Here is a 20716-nt window from a genome sequence, read left to right on the forward strand (position 1 = left end):
TCAGGGAAAACCCATCAAGGAAAACATCAAGGCTTGACAATAACGCTTGTCTGGGACACGTGTGTGTTTTTTTTTTTGTGTGTTTTTTTTAAGGGAAAAGTGAGAGAGAATTTGTACTACTTGTCCAACCGAACAAATACCCTGATTAAAACAATTTTTTATTTAAAAATAAAAAATATCTAGGGAATCACCGAAAACGTGAGGATGATTCTGTTTTATTTCATTTAATGTAAGTGGCGATTGATAGCCTATAGTTGATAATAATAGGCCTACCTAATGTACTGACGTTAACAATGTTGCAACAATGTTGTTAAGAAACAATATATAGGCTACACACGACAAGAGTGCTGTTTTCCTGAATGCCATCAAGACTGAAATCGAGACTGATTTCATAACAGTTCATTAAACAGTTAAAATTAAGTCACTTACATTTTAGACGCAATGACTGTTTTTGTTCTGTTTCTGCATCGAAAATAGTTCCAAACAAAGATCACAGCAGAACCATCGCGCATCTCATAGCAACACTTGTAGCATTACTGAATGATTCAGCGTTTCGAACGAATCAGTTGAGTCAAAGATTCAATGACCCATTCATAAACTGCCTCATTCTGAATAAATCAGCCGTTTGAATGAATCGTTTGAATGAATGACTCAATGACTCGCTCATTAAGACGGTCGCCTGCCGCCTCCTACTGGCGGTTTAGTTTCACAAAGTATCATTCTTTTCAACATTCCTTATTTGTATATTCAAAAATATTTAAAATAATCTCATTTAATACAGTTATAATGTTTCAATGTAAATTATTTAATAATTGGTAACAGCCTGTGTCTTATTATTTTAATTGAATATATTGATCAAATTTAAGAATTTGAAATGAAAAATGGAGCATGCATTTAATAAAATTAGGGGGAAAATGCCCTTTATAAAAGGTACAAAAAATGTAAAAACAGGAAATGTAATTTTGCCAAAGGAAGACCTTTTATTTTAAAATTTAAATCAGCCTACTTCAGTGTGATATGTTACCATCATGCTTAACACTGAGAATTTGAATAATTGTAATGTGATGATCAGATGCAGATATCTAAATCAAAGAATATGGGCGGTTTGCGGGTGGATTATTTATTTTTAACAGTGGATTCGGGTGACTCAAAGTGCACCAGATTAATGAATTTATCTTTAAAATGTAAAAAAAATTCGTACGGGGGGGCATGCCCCCGGACCCCCCTAGAGGTACCAAGCTCCACCCACAAAAATGAATGTGGGAAACACATTAGGCTATATGATGCCCAACAAAAAATGCCTTATTATTAAAATACATTATTAGGATTTTACCACCTCCGCCTCATTTTGAGCCAGGAAAAACCCTGTATATATATTATACTGTTTTCTGTTTCATTGATATAAATAAAACAATAAAATACAGCTTTAAAAAAGATTAAACTATATTTAATTTATACAGTGACACATAGTGCTATTTTACATTTTTCATTTCTGTACCTGAATATACTGTTAGACTTTGTAAACTTTGTTTTTTAGTATTAATCTCTGCTTGTAATTTGTGTATTTGTTCTTATTTTATTACTGACTGTTCACTTGTTTTAAATAATGTGTGAACTTTATCAGTTAGGCTAGTAGTTTCTAATGTAGCTATTGAAAAACTTCAACTGAGCTTTAAGTAATAAATGAAAAGCAAAGTTATTATAAACTTATCTCAATTAAACACTTATCTTAAACTACAGTATGAGATGGTTAAAAACAAAACTGTTCAATCACAAAGTACCAGCGGCCAGGCGAAACAAACGTCTTTAAATGCAACGCTATTCAACGCAACACCATACCCAAAAATGTTGATAGTGTTTCTTGCTAAGAATCTTTAATAGGTCTAGCCTGGCGTAATACCTTTAAATGTTGTCAATGTTTAATTGTCATTTTTTATTTATTTAAATAGAACATTCTTTTTGTTTACTGCATTTATTTAAATTTGACTGAAGCAAGAGTATTATGTCTTATGTTGTTTCTATCTTGTTTGGTAACCTAAATGTTCAGGATTTGTAGATAGATCTTTAAAGGTCCCGTATCATGCCCCCTTTCACAAGATGTAAAATAAGTCTCTGATGTCCCCAGAGTGTGTATGTGAAGTTTCAGCTCAAAATACCCAACAGATCATTTTTTACAGCATGTTTAAATTGTCATTTTTTGGGGCTCAGAGCTGTTTTAGTGTGTGCCCTTTAAATGCAAATAAGCTGCTGCTGGACGACACAGGGGGCGGAGCTTCATGAGCTCGCGCTCAGTCTCTCAGGAAAATTTCATCTCACGGAATGATGATAAAATCAGAAACTCTTAGTAACGATGTTCATTTCGAGTCGGACAATAATGCCTACAGAGTCAGAGTGCTGTATAGAGATGGAACAGGTATAGTTTAGTAGTTTAATTACGGTTATTATAACGTATTTGTCATCTGCTTGTATGTATCCATTATTTATTAATAGCCTACAAGTCTGCTGTTTCGGATCAGGTCCGAATGATGATCAAACATACTGATGAGTTTTATAAAGTTTATTGTACATCACACAAAAGATGAAGCATCAGATTTACTTCAGAAAATCACAGTAAGAGCTGAGTAAACAAAGTAAGTTATAAGAAGTGTGCAAGTAAACGAATTTCGGTAGAGTTGAGGGAGCATTCCTGTATGGAGGACCAAACCTGCAGAAATTAAAAATTAATAAATAAATAAATAAATAGATAAATAGATAAAAAAATGTGTTAAATAGATAAATAAATGTGATAATAGGAAAAGAAATAAATAAATAAACGACTTGATAAAATAAATATGATTCATTTTTAATCAAATTCATTTTTGTATTATTTTTTCCCCTTAATGTATTATTTTCTGCTTATATACATTTTTACATTTTTTAAAAATCGTTTTAACTTTTATTTATTCGTTAATTATTTATTTATTTATTTTTATATTTTTATATTTATTCTTACATTTATTGTTTAGATTTATTTATTTATTTATGCATTCATTTATTTATAGATTTATTTATTTCCACATGTATTTATTTTTAGATTTATTTATTTATTTATTGATTCATTTATTTTTACATTTCTGTGTGTAACATGGAAATGAGGAAGGCGGTCCTTGTGTAGCTTCAGTGCATCATTGGTTGAGAGCTCACGAATAGAATCGTCAGGCTTAGCTAATAGAGAGGAGATTTTTCAAAAAAAAGAAGAAAAAAAAAAAGAATGGCGGCAAGAAATAATTCCTTGTCAAGTTTGCTACGGGATGTGGCAGATCAGCTGGAGAGTTGTAAGTCATTTTCACCTAATCGCATTATGCCGAAATATTTTGTTGCGTCAACTATTTTTCCAGAAATAATAACACGAAGCTGAAACTACTTATGTGATCCCTCTCAGCATCGTCATCGAGTGTGGAACCGTCGGCGTCGACGTCGACGTCAGGCGCTGGGTTTATGACACCCAGACACCCAGTGGATGGTTGGTTTTCTAGTCTAATGACTGTTCTGTAATAAATGACTAGATCTTCACTCTAAATGACTGAAATGGTTGCGTTTCTCAACCACCGATGGCTTCTATGAAAATCGGAGCAATCCAGGGCCGCGTTTCCCTATTACGGAGCCCCTAAAGGGACGTGGTGGTGAACATTTTGGGGGATGGGACAATTTTATTTTTTTCAAATCTTTTGCGTTCCCTCGCAAAAGTTTTGCGTTCTCCCGAGAAACTTTGCGTTCCCACGCAAAAGTTTTGCGTTCCCTCGCAAAGATATTTGCGTTCCCACGCAAAACTTTTGCGTTCCCTCGCAAAGATATTTGCGTTCCCACGCAAAACCTGTTTTGAGCTCGGACAGACACGTCCTGTTTAATGTCCCGCTGGCAGTGTTTCAGAGCTCCGTACGTTAATGGAGCGTTTATAGTGTTTGAACTTGGACTCAAATATAAAGAAATGCGGTCAGTGCTTAACTAAAGGAGTTCAGTGAAGTTGGCATTTGGCAATATTCACATAGGCTATTCGAAGTTCCCTATTCTTGAGCTAAACGTTGTTGAAACACAAACAACATCTATTTATAATCACAGTAACCTAGACAACGAGCTAAAACCTGATTGTCATCAAAACAAGCTTTATAATATTGATCTCTATGAGCAGGCGGCTGAGAGACAAGTTAGAAGGGACCGTCTGCAAAGTGCAATATAACCCAAAAACGACTACAGCATCAACTCACAGTAGAATAATCATTAACTTCAATGTTACAAACTGTAGTGCCACCCAATTCAGTATCAATGGTGACCCACTGGTCATACTACACTGCTTTTGCACATTTTATATTATGAAAAATATTCAATAACTTCACTGTAACACACCAAATTTAGTTTACACTTGACACATCACTGCTCTAATGTTGGTTATAGGCCTACAACAAATAGTTTGGGAAATAATTGCACATAAAAAATAAGTAGGCCTATTCTTTACACAAATTATATTGGTAGGCTATACGCAGCTTTTGCATTATATTTGCTTACTGAATTTGATGGCATTACACTGTAGCCTACACTGTATGTAAAGCCGCCTTTCCACTGCGCACGACATTCGCATTCGATTGTCGCATTTCGCCCCCTGGTGTCAGTCGCACGGAACTTTGAAATTGGTCGTGATGCAACCGTTACCCTCGGCTATTCACAATGGTAAAATTAATGATTTTAATGAATGTAATGCATGCATGAATATATCCACACAAAACAAATGACCCTCAATACATCTTATATATTAAAAACAGTCGATTTTATAGAGCTAATCAATATAAATATTGATTTAATATGATACAAATATTTTTTTCTGCCATAATTATTAATAACCGTCATTTTGCAGGAATAGCGTTTACATTAAAGTATTAAAATATTGGTAATTCTAGCTTCGCGCTCATAGTTTTGATTAGAATACATCACATCCGGTCGACCGGTCGCATACGGTCTAGCCGCAGAAGTTCAGATATTTCAACGCATCCGAAGCTCAAATCGGATCCGAAATTTCCGCATACACATATGATCGGAACTCCCCGCAGCTCCCGTACGTCTCTCCATAGGAAATTAATGACTTCCGGTCCGACGGCTGTCGTTTGTCGTTTGCAGTGGAAAGGCGGCTTAAGCCTACACTTCACAGAGTGTGAAGTTATTTTATATTTATTTCTAAAAAGGGTGAAGTTATTGCTTTTATTTCATAATAAATAATCATAAAAATTCTGCATTTTTTATCAAACTAAGTAATGTAGGCCTAGTATAACCAGCAGGAGAGCAGTGATGTGTGAACTGAATTTGGTGACAATTCTGCACATTTTATATTATTAAACATATTCAATAGCTTCACTGTGACACACTGTACTGACCGTACAGTGTGTCACAGTGAAGCTATTGAATATGTTTAATGATATAAAATGTGCAGAAGGGTTTTGAGATTTGCACTTTACAGACGGCCCCTTATTTGGATTTGAGAATTGGGTTATAGCTCGTTGTCTAGGTTACTGTGATTGTAAATAGTTGTCGTTTGTGTTTTAACAAAGTTAAGTTCAAGAATAGGGAAGTTCGAATAGCCTATGTGAATATTGCCAACTTCACTGAACTCCTTCAGTTAAGCACTGACCGCATTTCTTTATATTTGAGTCCAAGTTCAAACACTATAAAACGCTCCATTAACGTACGGAGCTCTGAAACACTGCCAGCGGGACATTACAACAGGAAGTGTCTGTCCGAGCTCAAAACAGGTTTTGCGTGGGAACGCAAATATCTTTGCGAGGGAACGCAAAACTTTTGCGTGGGAACGCAAATATCTTTGCGTGGGAACGCAAAAGTTTTGCGTGGGAACGCAAAGTTTCTCGGGGGAACGCAAAAGATTTGAAAAAAAAAACTCTCCCATCCTAAAAAAATTTCCACCACCACGTCCCTTTAGGGGCTCCGTACCCTATTATAGGTCCACGGCTAGGCCTTTTTGGAAACGCGGCCCTGGATTTTTCGGTTCTGTGATTGTCAATGTCAACTGGGTAAAAATAAAAATGAAATCCAGACACAGTATCTTACTGATGAGGTTATAAGTAAGGGTTAATGCCCGACGAGGTGTCCATTGTCAGGTATTAATGGACGACGGCGAGGCGTGAACGGTTGCCTCCGCCAAAGTCCATTAATACCTGACAATGGACACCTTGAATAACCCGCTTATACCATGGTCACTTGCCAAATAACACATTTTTAAAACATTAGTTTATATTTTAATTAGTTTTACAATCGAAATCTAAAGTTTTTACAAACACCCTTAAGTGGTTTCTCGCAGCTGATGTAGCCAGCGCATTTATTTATTAATTTCGAACGGTAAACAGTCAGTTTCACCAGAACTCCTTTACTAGGTGTCCTCTATCACTTTTTAATGGACACCCTGCAGCCAATCAGAATCGAGTATTCACCCAGACCATGATAAAGAGGTTATAAATAACTCTGTAAATGAGTTATGTTACTTTACATACCTGCAAAATAAACGTTTAATGCTCAACTGTTTGTAGTAAGTTACTTGGATCATAAAATTGTCATAGAAAATGAATAATAAAATATAGAAATTAGTGGTTATTGTTCAGTAGTTTTTTTTTTTTTTTTTTGCCAGCTAAAAGCAAGAAATAAGAAAAATAAAACATGTCAGTTTGACAAAGGTCAGACATTTTTTTATTGCACTTCTGTTACTATTGTCCCCTTCACTTAAAAATTTGTTTACTTTCCTACACGTTCTAGCTGAAGTTGCAAGACTATTTACACCTTACAGAGGAAGAGGATTTGCAAGACGAACAAGCTTGCCTGTAATGAGTCGAGCAGTATCCTGCAGCTTTACACATAACTTTTGCTGTCTTGGTGACAAAAATGCAGAATTAGTACCCAGTCGCTGTGCAAAAGACAGTTTGTTCTCTGCTGGGTTAGGGGAGAAACGTGTCACCTTTCGAGGTATGTAAAAAGCAGCTTATTGGAATGTTATTGTTTAAAAGCAAGGTTTTCTTGAACACATTTGGATTATTAATTAACTGTTGTCTTATATACTGCCCTACAAAGCAAAAAGGCAGTAACTACGCAGAGTGCAGAACTGAGAAAAACGACTTTAAAGTTATCCTGTCATCCAGCCTAAGTCGTTGTAGGTAGATTATTGGACATGTGGCTGTTTTGTTACTTTATATTAGCTTATTCTTTGTACATATCAATCCTCATATTTAATTTGATATTTTACCCCTATTTTGCAGTTACTGTATTCTTGCTTTGTAAACTTGCTTTGTATTACTTACCAAAAACGGGGCACCATACCAAGGAAAAAGGCAGTAACTACAGATTCTCCAAAAACTATTACCATTTTTCTCCAAAACAACACACATTTGAGATAAGATGTTCTGTCACATAACAAAGGATGCCTTGAATGTCATGAAAATGATAATAACTCATTTTTGACCAAAAATGCAGTTACTGCCCTTTTGTTTTGTAGGGCAGTATAGTAGGACACAATAATATGGTTCTCAGTGGTGCCCCAACACTGTTGGTTGCAAATATTCTTTTAAAAAAACAGTACGGTCTGTCAGTAGTCATTTTAAATAAAATTTTAACGGAAGTTGTCTGGAGCTTTCAAAACTGAACTGAACTGTATGTCAAAAATAAGTGATAACTGTCAGATTTGTCCCAGTATCTTACATTTTATCTTTTTATTATTATTTTTATTAAAGGGTGCCATGCAGATCCCCAAAAATTTAAGGATGTCATCTTGGAGGCTTATCCAAAACTCAGACAAGGTGGTGGGTTTGAGTTATTAAAAATATCTGGGAACACAAGGAGCCGTTATCTCAGCCTGATACCCTGTCCAAATGAGGGATACAATGTTAAATATTTGAAAGATCCTCAAAACCAAATTGGTCATGCAACCATTTTCATTCGTCCACTTCAACGTAACATTGAAGTTGAACCAGTAAGTTACATACTTTCAAACAGGGAATGTTTTAACATTTACATTAAACATGAATGACATGTTATTTTGTTGTGATGTTTTCTTGCAGGCGAGTCTTCCTAGCAGAGATGAGTTAATTGGACCACCTCAGAAATGTGTTGTGTGTGGAGACGAATTTTCCTTTGCAGCTATCAAGTCTCACAGTGATGAGTGCGGGAGGTATTTGAGGTTTTATTTTTTAAATGGAGTCTCTTATGGAAATGTTTATTTATCATTGTTTTGGGTTTACAGGACAGAACTATTATCTATTGAATTACAGTAGACTTTGTCAGTTTGAACCAGTCAATGTATACACTCACCTAAAGGATTATTAGAAACACCATACTAATACTGTGTTTGACCCCCTTTCGCCTTCAGAACTGCCTTAATTCTACGTGGCATTGATTCAACAAGGCGCTGAAAGCATTCTTTAGAAATGTTGGCCCATATTGATAGGATAGCGTCTTGCAGTTGATGGAGATTTGTGGGATGCACATCCAGGGCACGGAGCTCCCGTTCCACCACATCCCAAAGATGCTCTATTGGGTTGAGATCTGGTGACTGTGGGGGCCATTTTAGTACAGTGAACTCATTGTCATGTTCAAGAAACCAATTTGAAATGATTCGAGCTTTGTGACATGGTGCATTATCCTGCTGGAAGTAGCCATCAGAGGATGGGTACATGGTGGTCATAAAGGGATGGACATGGTCAGAAACAATGCTCTGGGAGGCCGTGGCATTTAAACGATGCCCAATTGGCACTAAGAGGCCTAAAGTGTGCCAAGAAAACATCCCCCACACCATTACACCACCACCACCAGCCTGCACAGTGGTAACAAGGCATGATGGATCCATGTTCTCATTCTGTTTACGCCAAATTCTGACTCTACCATCTGAATGTCTCAACAGAAATCGAGACTCATCAGACCAGGCAACATTTTTCCAGTCTTCAACTGTCCAATTTTGGTGAGCTTGTGCAAATTGTAGCCTCTTTTTCTTATTTGTAGTGGAGATGAGTGGTACCCGGTGGGGTCTTCTGCTGTTGTAGCCCATCCGCCTCAAGGTTGTGTGTGTTGTGGCTTCACAAATGCTTTGCTGCATACCTCGGTTGTAACGAGTGGTTATTTCAGTCAAAGTTGCTCTTCTATCAGCTTGAATCAGTCGGCCCATTCTCCTCTGACCTCTAGCATCAACAAGGCATTTTCACCCACAGGACTGCCGCATACTGGATGTTTTTCCCTTTTCACACCATTCTTTGTAAACCCTAGAAATGGTTGTGCGTGAAAATCCCAGTAACTGAGCAGATTGTGAAATACTCACAGGACCAGGAGCACACCCCTAAATCCATTGAAGCAACTGCCATGTGATTGGTTGATTAGATAATTGCATTAATGAGAAATTGAACAGGTGTTCCTAATAATCCTTTAGGTGAGTGTATATAAACCCTCCTAGTTACTAAAATGTCATTATTATTATTATTATTATTATTGTTGTTGTTGTTGTTGTTTTTAAACCATTTAAAGGCTAAATTCACCCAAAAATTAAAAATTTATTAATTACTTGTCCTCATGTCTTACCAAACCCAAACGTTTTTCATTCATCTTCACAACACAAATGAAGATAAATCTGACTGTCCCTCCATTAGACAGAATAGTGTCCATTGAGAACTCATATTTCATTAAAAAGACCTTCATTTGTGTTCTGGAACAACATGAGAGGGATGAATTGATGACAGAGTTTCCATTTTTGCATGAACTATCCCTTTAAACAGTCTGTGTTTACCCCTTTTCTGAAGGTCAGTGGAGGTCAGTGTTGAGGTAGTGAGTGAGAGAGCTACAGAAAGGGCCACTTCAAGCAGCACTGAAAGTACAGTTGTGAGGCAGGAAAGAAATGATGTAAATCCCAGCACCAGTTACTGCACAATGCAAGATCAGGAAAGCATGACAGTTTCACAGCTCATCACAATAGATGAAGAGAGCACTGAACTTGATGGTTTGTATAATTGACTTGCACAATATATCTTTGAATTATGCATTAATTTATTTTTAGATTTATTTATTTCCACAATTAATAAATTAAGCAGAGAAATACAGGTATAGAACAAAAAGCAAATCTCATAATGTTCATTTGAAAACACAACATGTGCCTACGGTCTTCAAAGATTACGGGTCATGTTTTTTGGTTTTTTTTTTTTTTCTTTACCTGATCATATGCCTTTTAATGTTTGTTTCTGTGGATAATGTCTCTGGTTTTAGATTGGAAATTTGAGCCAGATGCAACAGAGGCCTCAAAGAAGTACAGAGAAAACCTTTTGAAGACACATGAAAGGGGAAAGGAGCTCAGTTTCCAGATGGACATGAGAGACAGTCCTGAAGACAGGGAGAGAGCAATCTTGACTTTCTACAAGATGGCAAAAGTAGAATGGGCTTGTCCTTTAAAATGTACACTACATGGTAGGTAAAGTAAATCCTATAATACAGGGGTGTCCAGCCCTGCTCCTGAAGGGCCACTGTCCTGCAGAGTTAAAGCAGGGCTCAGTAGTTCCGGGATTTCTTCGCTGTATTCTCGCTTTTTGCTCACAGGTTTCTCTCTAGAGCTCCCCCCACAGCTTCAGAATAGATATTTGACAACACTGTTGTAAAAACTCGTTGCCAATTCTCAGACACCAGCAGAGCAACGACATTAAAGCAGATGGGACATTCTTTAAAACATCTTCTTCATTCGGGTTCGAACAGCATGAGGGAGCGCAATAATGACAGCATTTTAGCAGATTTCTTTTGGCCGTAAAGCAATTGTTTACATCGCGAGACCTGATATCACGCGATGCTTCCTGACGCGGCGGCCCGCCGGCTCAAAGTTGCAAGTGCGGATTTTCCGCTCACGGGCACCAGGGGGGTGCGAAACGACCACCATTCAACCCGAAATAAGTAATATAACCATTCCAATGACTCCGAAGCTGTTCAGTTAAGGTAAAAAAGTTACTTAGTTCACCTTTAAGCCATGTTTACACGAAGGGAAGACGCACAAGAAAACCCTGTTTTTATCATAGAAAACGATTATTTCTAAAAACTCCGGCCAAAGTGGAGATTTCTGATAACGCCGCCAATGTGTTGCCGTGTCAACTGGGAGAAATGGGTTCTCAAACGTCACATTATGCACCAGAAAATGCCTAACGTCATGTTTAACGTTATTTGAGTGCCCTATGACATAGTTATGATGGCGCTCGACGGCGTATTTATGCAACTTTATTAAAATTACAACTTTTTTGAAAACAAGGTTGTGTGCACAATGTTATTATTGAAAACGTAGGGGGGGGAAATATTCGTTTCTCTAAATACCACGCGTAAATGTGGCCTTAACCTCCAACTAGCTCCAACAGACTTGCCTTGAAGTTTTTAGTGAGTCTAATGGTCTTAATTAGTTGGATCAGGTGTGGTTAATCAGGGTCGGAGCTAAACTCTGCAGGACAGTGGCCCTCCACAAGCAGGATTGGACACCCCTGCTATAATGTGTAGGGCTGGGTACCGAACTTCGATACTTTTATGGTATCGAAAAAAATACTCCAATTCTATGAGTATCGAAAAATTCTTTATCTTTCGGTGCCAAATTTCGGTTCCATCTGAGCGCGTAAGCGCAAGCTTATCTGTCCTCTCTGCATATTGACAAAGAGCGGAGCTCCGACCCACACACACACGGAGAGGTGCGGACGGATTAAACTGTTTGCAGTTTTGCTGAAGTCACAGAGAGTCACGGTTGGTCTCAAGTGTGGTAACAGTTTTTTAAAACTTCACGCAGACAGCGTTTGCTGCGATATGATATTAATTTAATGGCGAGCAGAAAGCGGTCGCGGTGCTGTTGACGTTACACTTCCTCTTACTAAACAAGCAGCCACAATGGTGTTTTCTCTCCCCTGATGACTGACTGACAGGCAGTCATTTTATTAATGTTAGGCTATGTCTACATTAATCCGGATACATTTGAAAACGGCGTTTTCGTTTATAAACGCTCTCCGTCCACACTAGCGTTTTCAGGCGTTTTCGGACGTTTCAGTGTGGATGAGAAACTTTTGAGAAACGCCTGAAAACGCTTAATTCACCTTACTGCGCATGTGTTAATCCCCACCAAAGATCACTGATATGATTCAGATGGAAAAATAAATAATGAAGTTATCGCGCAATTCGTCTGACAGGATAATTTTATTTAGTAAAATATCTCACCATTCACTGATGCGGTCCAGGTCGCACGCAGTCACCGTATGTTTGGTCTAAAACGCAACTGCTCTCATGTATTGCCGCGTTTTCAAATGTATCCACTATGGAGTGCGTTTTCAAAAAAGCTTCATTTTCATTAATAAAAACGCCGTCTCCGTGTGGACGGAAGGCCAAAACGGAGAGAAAAATATACGTTTTGTGGACATGCTAAGTGAGTAGTTTTACCAGATTTTTTATTTTATTTTGATAACTGTTTTGATTCACAATTAAGGTGGAAAATAAAAGCTTTGTGTTTAATGTATTTTTGTTGATGTTGAAATTAATTTTAAAACATATGGTATCGAAAAAAGTATCGTTAGGAATCGGTATCGAAACTGAGGTATCGAAATTGGCACCGGATCGAAAAATTCTGAACGATGCCCAGCCCTAATAATGTGATACAGTTCTGAATCTGATTTTTGTTTGCGTTAATGTCCTGTTATACCTTTGCCTTTAAGGGGATCCTGCAATTGGAGACGGTGTGACTCGTCATGTTTTCGCAACCATCATGTCAAAACTCCAGCATGGTTTTGAACTACAACTTGGTTAGTGACCTATACAATACATGTTCTGTCTTTTTCTGTTTTCTTGGGATAACTTTGAAAGAAGTTTGCAGCAATTTGTTGGCATCAACAGTTAATTACTTGCCATTGGCCTTAGGGTTGATGCATTAAGGTTTCTGCATTTTGTATTATTGTAATGCATGCCGGATTGTAACATGGTGATTGGCTTTATTTCTTTAAGTGCCCGGAGGAACACTTCTTTTTGAGGGTGAAAAGGATCACTTGATACCCTCAACATCACAGAGTCTTCTGGATAGTGACTTCTTTGTGGTGGCAGGCCGTATAATCGGACACTCATTCCTGCATGGTGGTCCATGCTTAACTGGTTTAAGCCCAGCAATAATCCACGTGCTTTTTGGTGGACCCCCTGAAACTGCCACAATAGATATACTGGACTGTGTGGATACTGATGTCCGTCAAGTAATAGAGATGGTTAGTTAATCTTTACTCTTATTAATTTTCATTAAATATATTAGCTGGGAATAAAACATTTACTTACACAAAAACAAATACACTATGCAGCCAAAAAAAAGTTGTTGTTTAGATTTTATTAGGCAAATACTTCAGAGACTATGATTGGATCATTATTGCAGTGATTATTATGTTTCTAGCATGTTATATGTTTGGCAACAGTTCTTCTAACCCTAATTGATGGAGTGTGCAGCTTTTCATTTCTTAAACACACATGTAGGAATAAACATCATGGCCATATTCTAGGATGACAAAGTCCAGATTCAACAGGCTCAAATTGTGAAAGAATGGACTATTAGGAGGAATAATTTTCACACGTGAATTGGCACCTCTGAGTCCTGACATTAACCTCAGTGAAAGTCTTTTGGATGTGCTGGAGACTTTACAGAGTGCTCACCTCTTGTGTTGTCAATACAAGATTGACTCTTTAAGTATTTGCCTATTAAAATCCAAACTTTGACACTTTTTTTTGGCCAGGCAATGTATATAATTATTATTTTATGACCAGTTGGAAGGCACAGGTGAATTATCAGAGGAGGAAAAGAGGGCTATTACAGACCTTGCAGTGTCCTGGGATTTGCCTGGTGTGACATCAGAGAACAGAAGATGGCTGCTTGACAAACTTCTCATTCATGCAGTGAGTATGCACTATTGGTTGGAATACTCTTAAAATTTAGAAATGTAATGTATGTTTCCAATCCAAATTAAATTATGTGAAGGTCCTTGAAAGAACTTACAAGCAAGTAAAGCAGCTTCGGCGGGGTTTGAAGGAAACATTGATCTGGCCTTTGCTAACTGAGAGGAAAGACACTATTCCTCTTCTCTTTCCTAGGACTTGTGATACAGTGTACACCCCACTGGTAAGATATGGACCATTTATGTAATTTTGTTGAGCTCTACAATTCTTAAGTAATGATAATTTTGTCAATGTGTCAGATGGTTTTAGAGAGGATATTTTGGCCAACACATGATGAAGACAGCGAGGCTTCTCTTGAAGACACATGTAGGCTCACTGGATTCCTTCGCACCTTCATTGGAAATGGTAATTATAAGAGAAATCAACAGATTTTTTTGCTTTAGATGCTGGATTTTTTTTATTATTTTGTTTTTTGAGTTGCACTCAAGCAGCAACATTCTAATCTGAAAAATGAAGCCTACCCGGAAGTGCGAAAAACTGCAATACATCGAAAATCCGCTAGAGGGAAGTCCCAAAAGGGAGCAAATGTCTATAGACCACCATGTTAAAATGTCCGTTTTCACAGCATAAATTCATGTTTTTAACGGTTGGTCCCATGGACTTTTATTGTATTTTTCGATAGGTTCCGAGTGCCTGACAACTGTGAGGGGGGTGAATTTTTTTCTAACTCGTTAGTTTAGATCGTATTTAGATATAAAATGTATGACAAATAAGGGCGTGGTTAACTTTGATTGACAGCTTGACTGACAGCTGATAACGAGCATAGGCTGCGCCAAGGAGAATGACAACATAAGAAGCGCCATTTTTTAACACAGTTAAAATATAATACTACTGTTTCTGTATCATGAAATGTAGTTTTAAGAGTTTTTCAGGTGAGAATGTAGTTGTTTAAAGCTCAAATCTGTGGTTTATTTATAAAGATTTATGAAAATTTGATCCAGTTGTGAGATCCAGACGATCACCGGGCGCTCAGCGTTCATGTACCCCGCCTGGTACAGCCTTTCCTCGGCTAGTCGTTCTGACGTTTGCCGCTGACTCTGACGTCTATGTAGTGGTTAAACATGAGATATAATTCCTCTTGTGTATATCTAACGGGCGATTTTTGGTCTCGTGAATCTATAATTCGTTCCCTGGCCAATCGTTTTGGCTGAGGGGAAGTTTCATAACTTTATAAGCTATTTAACTTTACCGTTGTATGGTTAGACTAGAGCGCTGACTTTGTATGTTTGACTGATTGAGTTTTGTCATTTTAAATTTTAATAATAGCTTTCCTGTAGCTCAGTGGTAAGAGCATTGCGTTAACAACGCAAGGTTGTGGGTTCGATCCTAGGGGATTGCACATACCTATGTATAAATGTATAGGATAATGCAATGTAATAGGGCTGGGCAAAAAAATCGATTTTTCGATTAATCGTTTTTTAAAATGTGGTCGATTCAAAATCGATTCTCAAACGCCAAGAATCGATTTTTTTTCCATCTTTATGTATTAGTTTTCCTCCACTGTTCATAGGCTTGCAAACTCAATTTTATAGCTAATGCTGTGAGATTTTATGGTAGTTTTATCTAAATCATAAAATAACCTCAATTAGTGCTGCACGTTTAATCATATCGCAATCGCTATGACAAGCCTATACGCAATTAGGCTATATGACCAAAATGCTGCCAAAATGCTGTCGTGACTGTGACAGAAAAACTTGCGATGATATCGTGCGTGCGCACAAGACAGCACAGAATAGAATTATCTTTCGCGCTTGAACGAAGAACACACACAATTATGCCAAAATGTATTTTTGTCGAGTATCTTTATAACATAAGAGCAGTCTTATGACGAACGTGAAGAGTTGTGCCTCGTGAGAGAATGAGTCCGCGTGTGAGTTCCGCGTCTCTGTCAACAGCGGCTGGTCTTAAAGGGACAGTACACTGTAGCCACTAATTATCTCTGTCATTTAAAGGTCCCATGACATGAAATTTTCAATTTCTGAGGTTTTTTAACATTAATATGAGTTCCCCTAGCCTGTATATGGTCCCCAAGTTTCTAGAAATTTCAATCGGTATAAATCGAGCTTTTCCTATCTTTCTCTGCCTTTGAGAAAATGGAGGCTCAATCAGGCTGATCTTGAATCCCCTCTTTATGACGTTACAAGGAGAAATGTTACCTCCCCTTTCTCTGCTTTGCCCGCCCAGAGGATATTTCTCGCCCATGAGAAAATGAGCTAGGAAACAGGAACGCGCGCGCGCGATTTTAGTTTGTCCACGAGAGATATCATGGCTTTTGAGCGAGCGAAGCATAATAATTGCTCAATAATTGGATGTACAAATGAACACTGAAGGGTCAATACAAAGCTGGGCTTGCTGAACGTCTGAAACTAAAGTCTGGATCAATCTCTTTGGCTCAGCTACACACCTCGGACAAGTAAGTCAACTAATGATATATAAGTGGGTTGCTTTACTGTTTATGGTTACCTAGCTTGTTACACGTAGAATGTGGCTGTAACATTAGCTATGCAGTTTATGTGTGTGAATACACACACTGTAACGCGAGTGTTGTACACTTCTTTGTTATTTGGATAACCGTTTTCCTGTTGGTTATATGGCGCGCGCGATATCCGCATTTCAAGATCGCAGAGCTTGATGTAATTGTAATAAGATAAATACAGACGTTACAGATCTCTCATGAAAAGGCAACAGTAGGTTCGCGTTAGCTACATGATAATAACTGTAAACCATCCGAATAAAGTACCGTATTCAAACATAATATTTTAAACTTACCATTCGGAAACGTCCTGCTGGAGCTGCTGAGTTGCAGCTTCTCCATCTGGATCAGATTCTGGGTCAAACTGAAATGCTTGAACGACTGCGTGTCTTCGTGCCATTGCAATATATCCAACATAAACAAACATGCATGGTATCGTTGCGCAAGATGGTCAAGGCCACGCCCACCCTCCACCTTGCGCCGCCTTTCTCCTCCTCATTAGTATTTAAAGCTACAGACACCGAAACGGCCTGTCTGAAGGAAGCTCATTCTGGGACTGGTTTGTAGTGGCTATAATTCTGCACCGAGGCTGAATTTTTGGAAAGAGATTTCAGATACAGTACTAGGGACCACTAAGGTCTATATTAAAGCCTACAAAAAGTAGCATGTCATGGGACCTTTAAGTTAATCAAAGAACAAAGAGAACAGAGAAAAACACTCACTGCTCTTGAATAAAGAACTTTTGTAACTTTGATTAGTCAATATATAATTTATAATTAATGCAACACAGACTGTTTGATAATTTTATTCAATTTCTGTATGTCCTAGCTGTTAGACAGGAAGGGCACATATTATATTATATGCAACGTTTTTATATGTGGGTTTATGTGAGGATTGTTAACCTGTTTGATCAAGACATGCGACTGTTCTGACTTGTCCAATTTTCAGCATAAATTTTTCATCTTGCATCAAAATCCTGTCTATTCATTGTATGCATTTGAAATATAGAGTTGGGTTCTGTTTTAATGTACCCAAGTGTACCTAAAATAAAAAGAGTTTAATATACAGGTTTGTAGCTCTTAATTTCTTTTTATTAATTAAACACTTGAAAACTTGTTCACTTTTTTTTCTTTTCTTTTTCTTTTTTTAAAGGTCCCATGACATGCTACTTTTTGTAGGCTTTAATATAGACCTTAGTGGTCCCTAGTACTGTATCTGAAATCTCTTTCCAAAAATTCAGCCTCGGTGCAGAATTATAGCCACTACAAACCAGTCCCAGAATGAGCTTCCTTCAGACAGGCCGTTTCGGTGTCTGTAGCCTTAAATGATAATGAGGAGGAGAAAGGCGGCGCAAGGTGGAGGGTGGGCGTGGCCTTGACCATCTTGCGCAACGATACCATGCATGTTTGTTTATGTTGGATATATTGCAATGGCACGAAGACACGCAGTCGTTCAAGCATTTCAGTTTGACCCAGAATCTGATCCAGATGGAGAAGCTGCAACTCAGCAGCTCCAGCAGGACGTTTCCGAATGGTAAGTTTAAAATATTATGTTTGGATACGGTACTTTATTCGGATGGTTTACAGTTATTATCATGTAGCTAACGCTAACCTACTGTTGCCTTTTCATGAGATCTGTAACGTCTGTCATTTATCTTATTACAATTACATCAAGCTCTGCGATCTTGAAATGCGGATATCGCGTGCGCCATATGACCAACAGGAAAACGGTTATCCAAATAACAAAGAAGTGTACAACACTCGCGTTACAGTGTGTGTATTCACACACATAAACTGCATAGCTCATGTGACAGCCACATTCTACGTGTAACAAGCTAACCATAAACAGTAAAGCAACACACTTATATATCATTAGTTGACTTACTTGTCCGAGGTGTGTAGCTGAGCCAAAGAGATTGATCCAGACTTTAGTTTCAGACGTTCAGCAAGCCCAGCTTTGTATTGACCCTTCAGTGTTCATTTGTACATCCAATTATTGAGCAATTATTATGCTTTGCTCGTTCAAAAGCCATTATGTCTCTCGTGGACAAACTAAAATCGCGCGCGCGCGTTCCTGTTTCCTAGCTCATTTTCTCATGGGCGAGAAATATCCTCTGGGCGGGCAAAGCAGAGAAAGGGGAGGTAACATTTCTCCTTGTAACGTCATAAAGAGGGGATTCAAGATCAGCCTGATTGAGCCTCCATTTTCTCAAAGGCAGAGAAAGATAGGAAAAGCTCGATTTATACCGATTGAAATTTCTAGAAACTTGGGGACCATATACAGGCTAGGGGAACTCATATTAATGTTAAAAAACCTCAGAAATTGAAAATGTCATGTCATGGGACCTTTAATAAATATAGGATTTGTATTTAATATTCATTGAGTGAGTCGAATCGAAATTAATTTAGAATCAAAATTGGAAAAATCAAATCGAAAATCGAATCGAGAATCGAAATCGAATCGAATTAGAGCTTGAGAATCGAAATCGAATCGAATTGTAACATCTGAATCGATACCCAGCCCTACAATGTAAGTTGCTTTGGATAAAAGCGTCTGCCAAATGCATAAATGTAAATGTAATAAAACGAAGATGATCTGTCATGTTGTTTACTGCAACATCTGTTGTTTAGTACAAATGCACATATTGCCTGGACCATATTAAAAATGTTTAATATTTTTATATTATATTTAAACGAAAAGAGGTAGGTTTGTGTTTTATATTTCGTTTTGTTATAAATAGGCAAACGTTATATGCAGTGAATATAATCAATACGCGTTGCCTGAACCACATTTGTGTGGCTATAATGTTTAAGATTTCTTTCAATGAAAACGAAAAGAGGCAGTATGGTGTTTTATTACATATTTCGTTGCCTAAAATAGACACAGAGATAACCGGAGTAGCAGAGCGAGCTGAGTGACGCGCGCTGCGTCCTTTACCCATATATGGATTGGCTAGAAGGTGGGTGGGGTTAGGATTTTCCAAGATGGCGCCCCCCATACCCCCATAAACGGCTTCAAAACCGTTCTTCAGAAAGTCTATGGGTGACGTCACAGACGCTTTGTCCATATTTTTTACAGTCTATGGGTGCACTGTTAATAGGGCTGTCACTAACGATTATTTTGGTATTCGAGTAGTCGGTTCATTATTCCGACAATTAATTGAGCAATCTGATTTATTTTTTTGTGATTAATAAAAATAGCACACATTTGTAAGTGAACAACAGCCTTGACTTAGAATATATATCTAGTTATTTGAACAATTATTAATAACAATGAGACAATAACTGGTTCAAAAGTAATTATCATATGGTTTATTAGAACAAAACTGTTAAAACACATAATGCAATATAATATAAAGAATATAACTTATGTACATTATGTATTATAACAAGAGCCTGCAAAGGACCCCTGTGGTCTAATGATTGCCTTTATACTTTACCTCGCAATCTAATCCTTGTTTAATATTGGCTTAGAACATTTAATCAAAAGTCCACTTAATTTTGTATATTTGGACATTTAGAAATGCTACAGCCACTGTAATTTCTTGAACAAGAACATGCTGAGTGAGGGTTAACTTATTTTGAAATCACGATGAGCAGTTAGCATATTTTTTATTAACATTTAAATCCAATATGTAAATCTGTGATGCTACAAATGCCTTTTTCTTTTTTTTTCTTTTTTAATGCAGCTTCTAGTAATATCTTACGGTTTCTAATGAAATTCTGGACTGGATGGGATGTGCTGCCCAGAAGCCTAGACGTCGAGGTGGTGGATGGAGACCTACCCAAGTCTTCCACATGCTATCAAACTCTCAAGCTTCCTAGTCATTACAAGGACTACGTTTCCTTTGAGAGAGATATTTTAGCTGCTATCTGGAGCTCAGATTATGGATTTGGAATGGTCTAAGTTTATAATATCAGATGCCATTTTTCAAAATGTTTCATGTCTAAATCGGATATTTAGTCAGAAAATCTCAAACATGTTTGGTATGCTGCAATGTTCAGAGCTTTGGCTATGTCATTACATTTGTTATTAAATGTAAGAATTTATTTGCTTGGATGTACTAAAAAGATACTGTTCTAGAAATTCTAGCTATACTAAATGGTTTGGAAATATGGAAGAATATTCACTGGTTGCGAGAGTTCATTCATATTAACTGCCACTGTTAAAATGTCTCACTTTTTCTTCCTGGAAATCCAGTCTGTGAATCTTGTAAGCAATTTTTACATGCATTCAGAACATTGTCAA

At 37.5% G+C, this 20716-nt stretch overlaps 1 protein-coding gene and 1 long non-coding RNA gene across 2 annotated transcripts in view; both read left to right on the top strand.

Moving 5' to 3' along the window:
* LOC309493129 overlaps positions 1-20716 on the top strand; it is a 130392-nt gene that overhangs the window by 69291 nt on the left and 40385 nt on the right. The gene's annotated exons all lie outside the window — the stretch shown is intronic.
* On the top strand, positions 12661-20417 carry LOC309493099 (G2/M phase-specific E3 ubiquitin-protein ligase-like). Its single transcript, XM_082162204.1, has 6 exons — positions 12661-12809; positions 13009-13259; positions 13807-13935; positions 14018-14158; positions 14235-14340; positions 20157-20417. The coding sequence occupies exons 1-6, from the start codon at positions 12773-12775 to the stop codon at positions 20372-20374; spliced, it is 882 nt and encodes a 293-aa protein (XP_082018330.1). The 5' UTR covers positions 12661-12772; the 3' UTR covers positions 20375-20417.

This window comes from Leuciscus leuciscus, assembly GCF_965113295.1.
Source record: "Leuciscus leuciscus genome assembly, chromosome: 2".
In the NCBI taxonomy this organism is placed as follows: domain Eukaryota; kingdom Metazoa; phylum Chordata; class Actinopteri; order Cypriniformes; family Leuciscidae; genus Leuciscus; species Leuciscus leuciscus.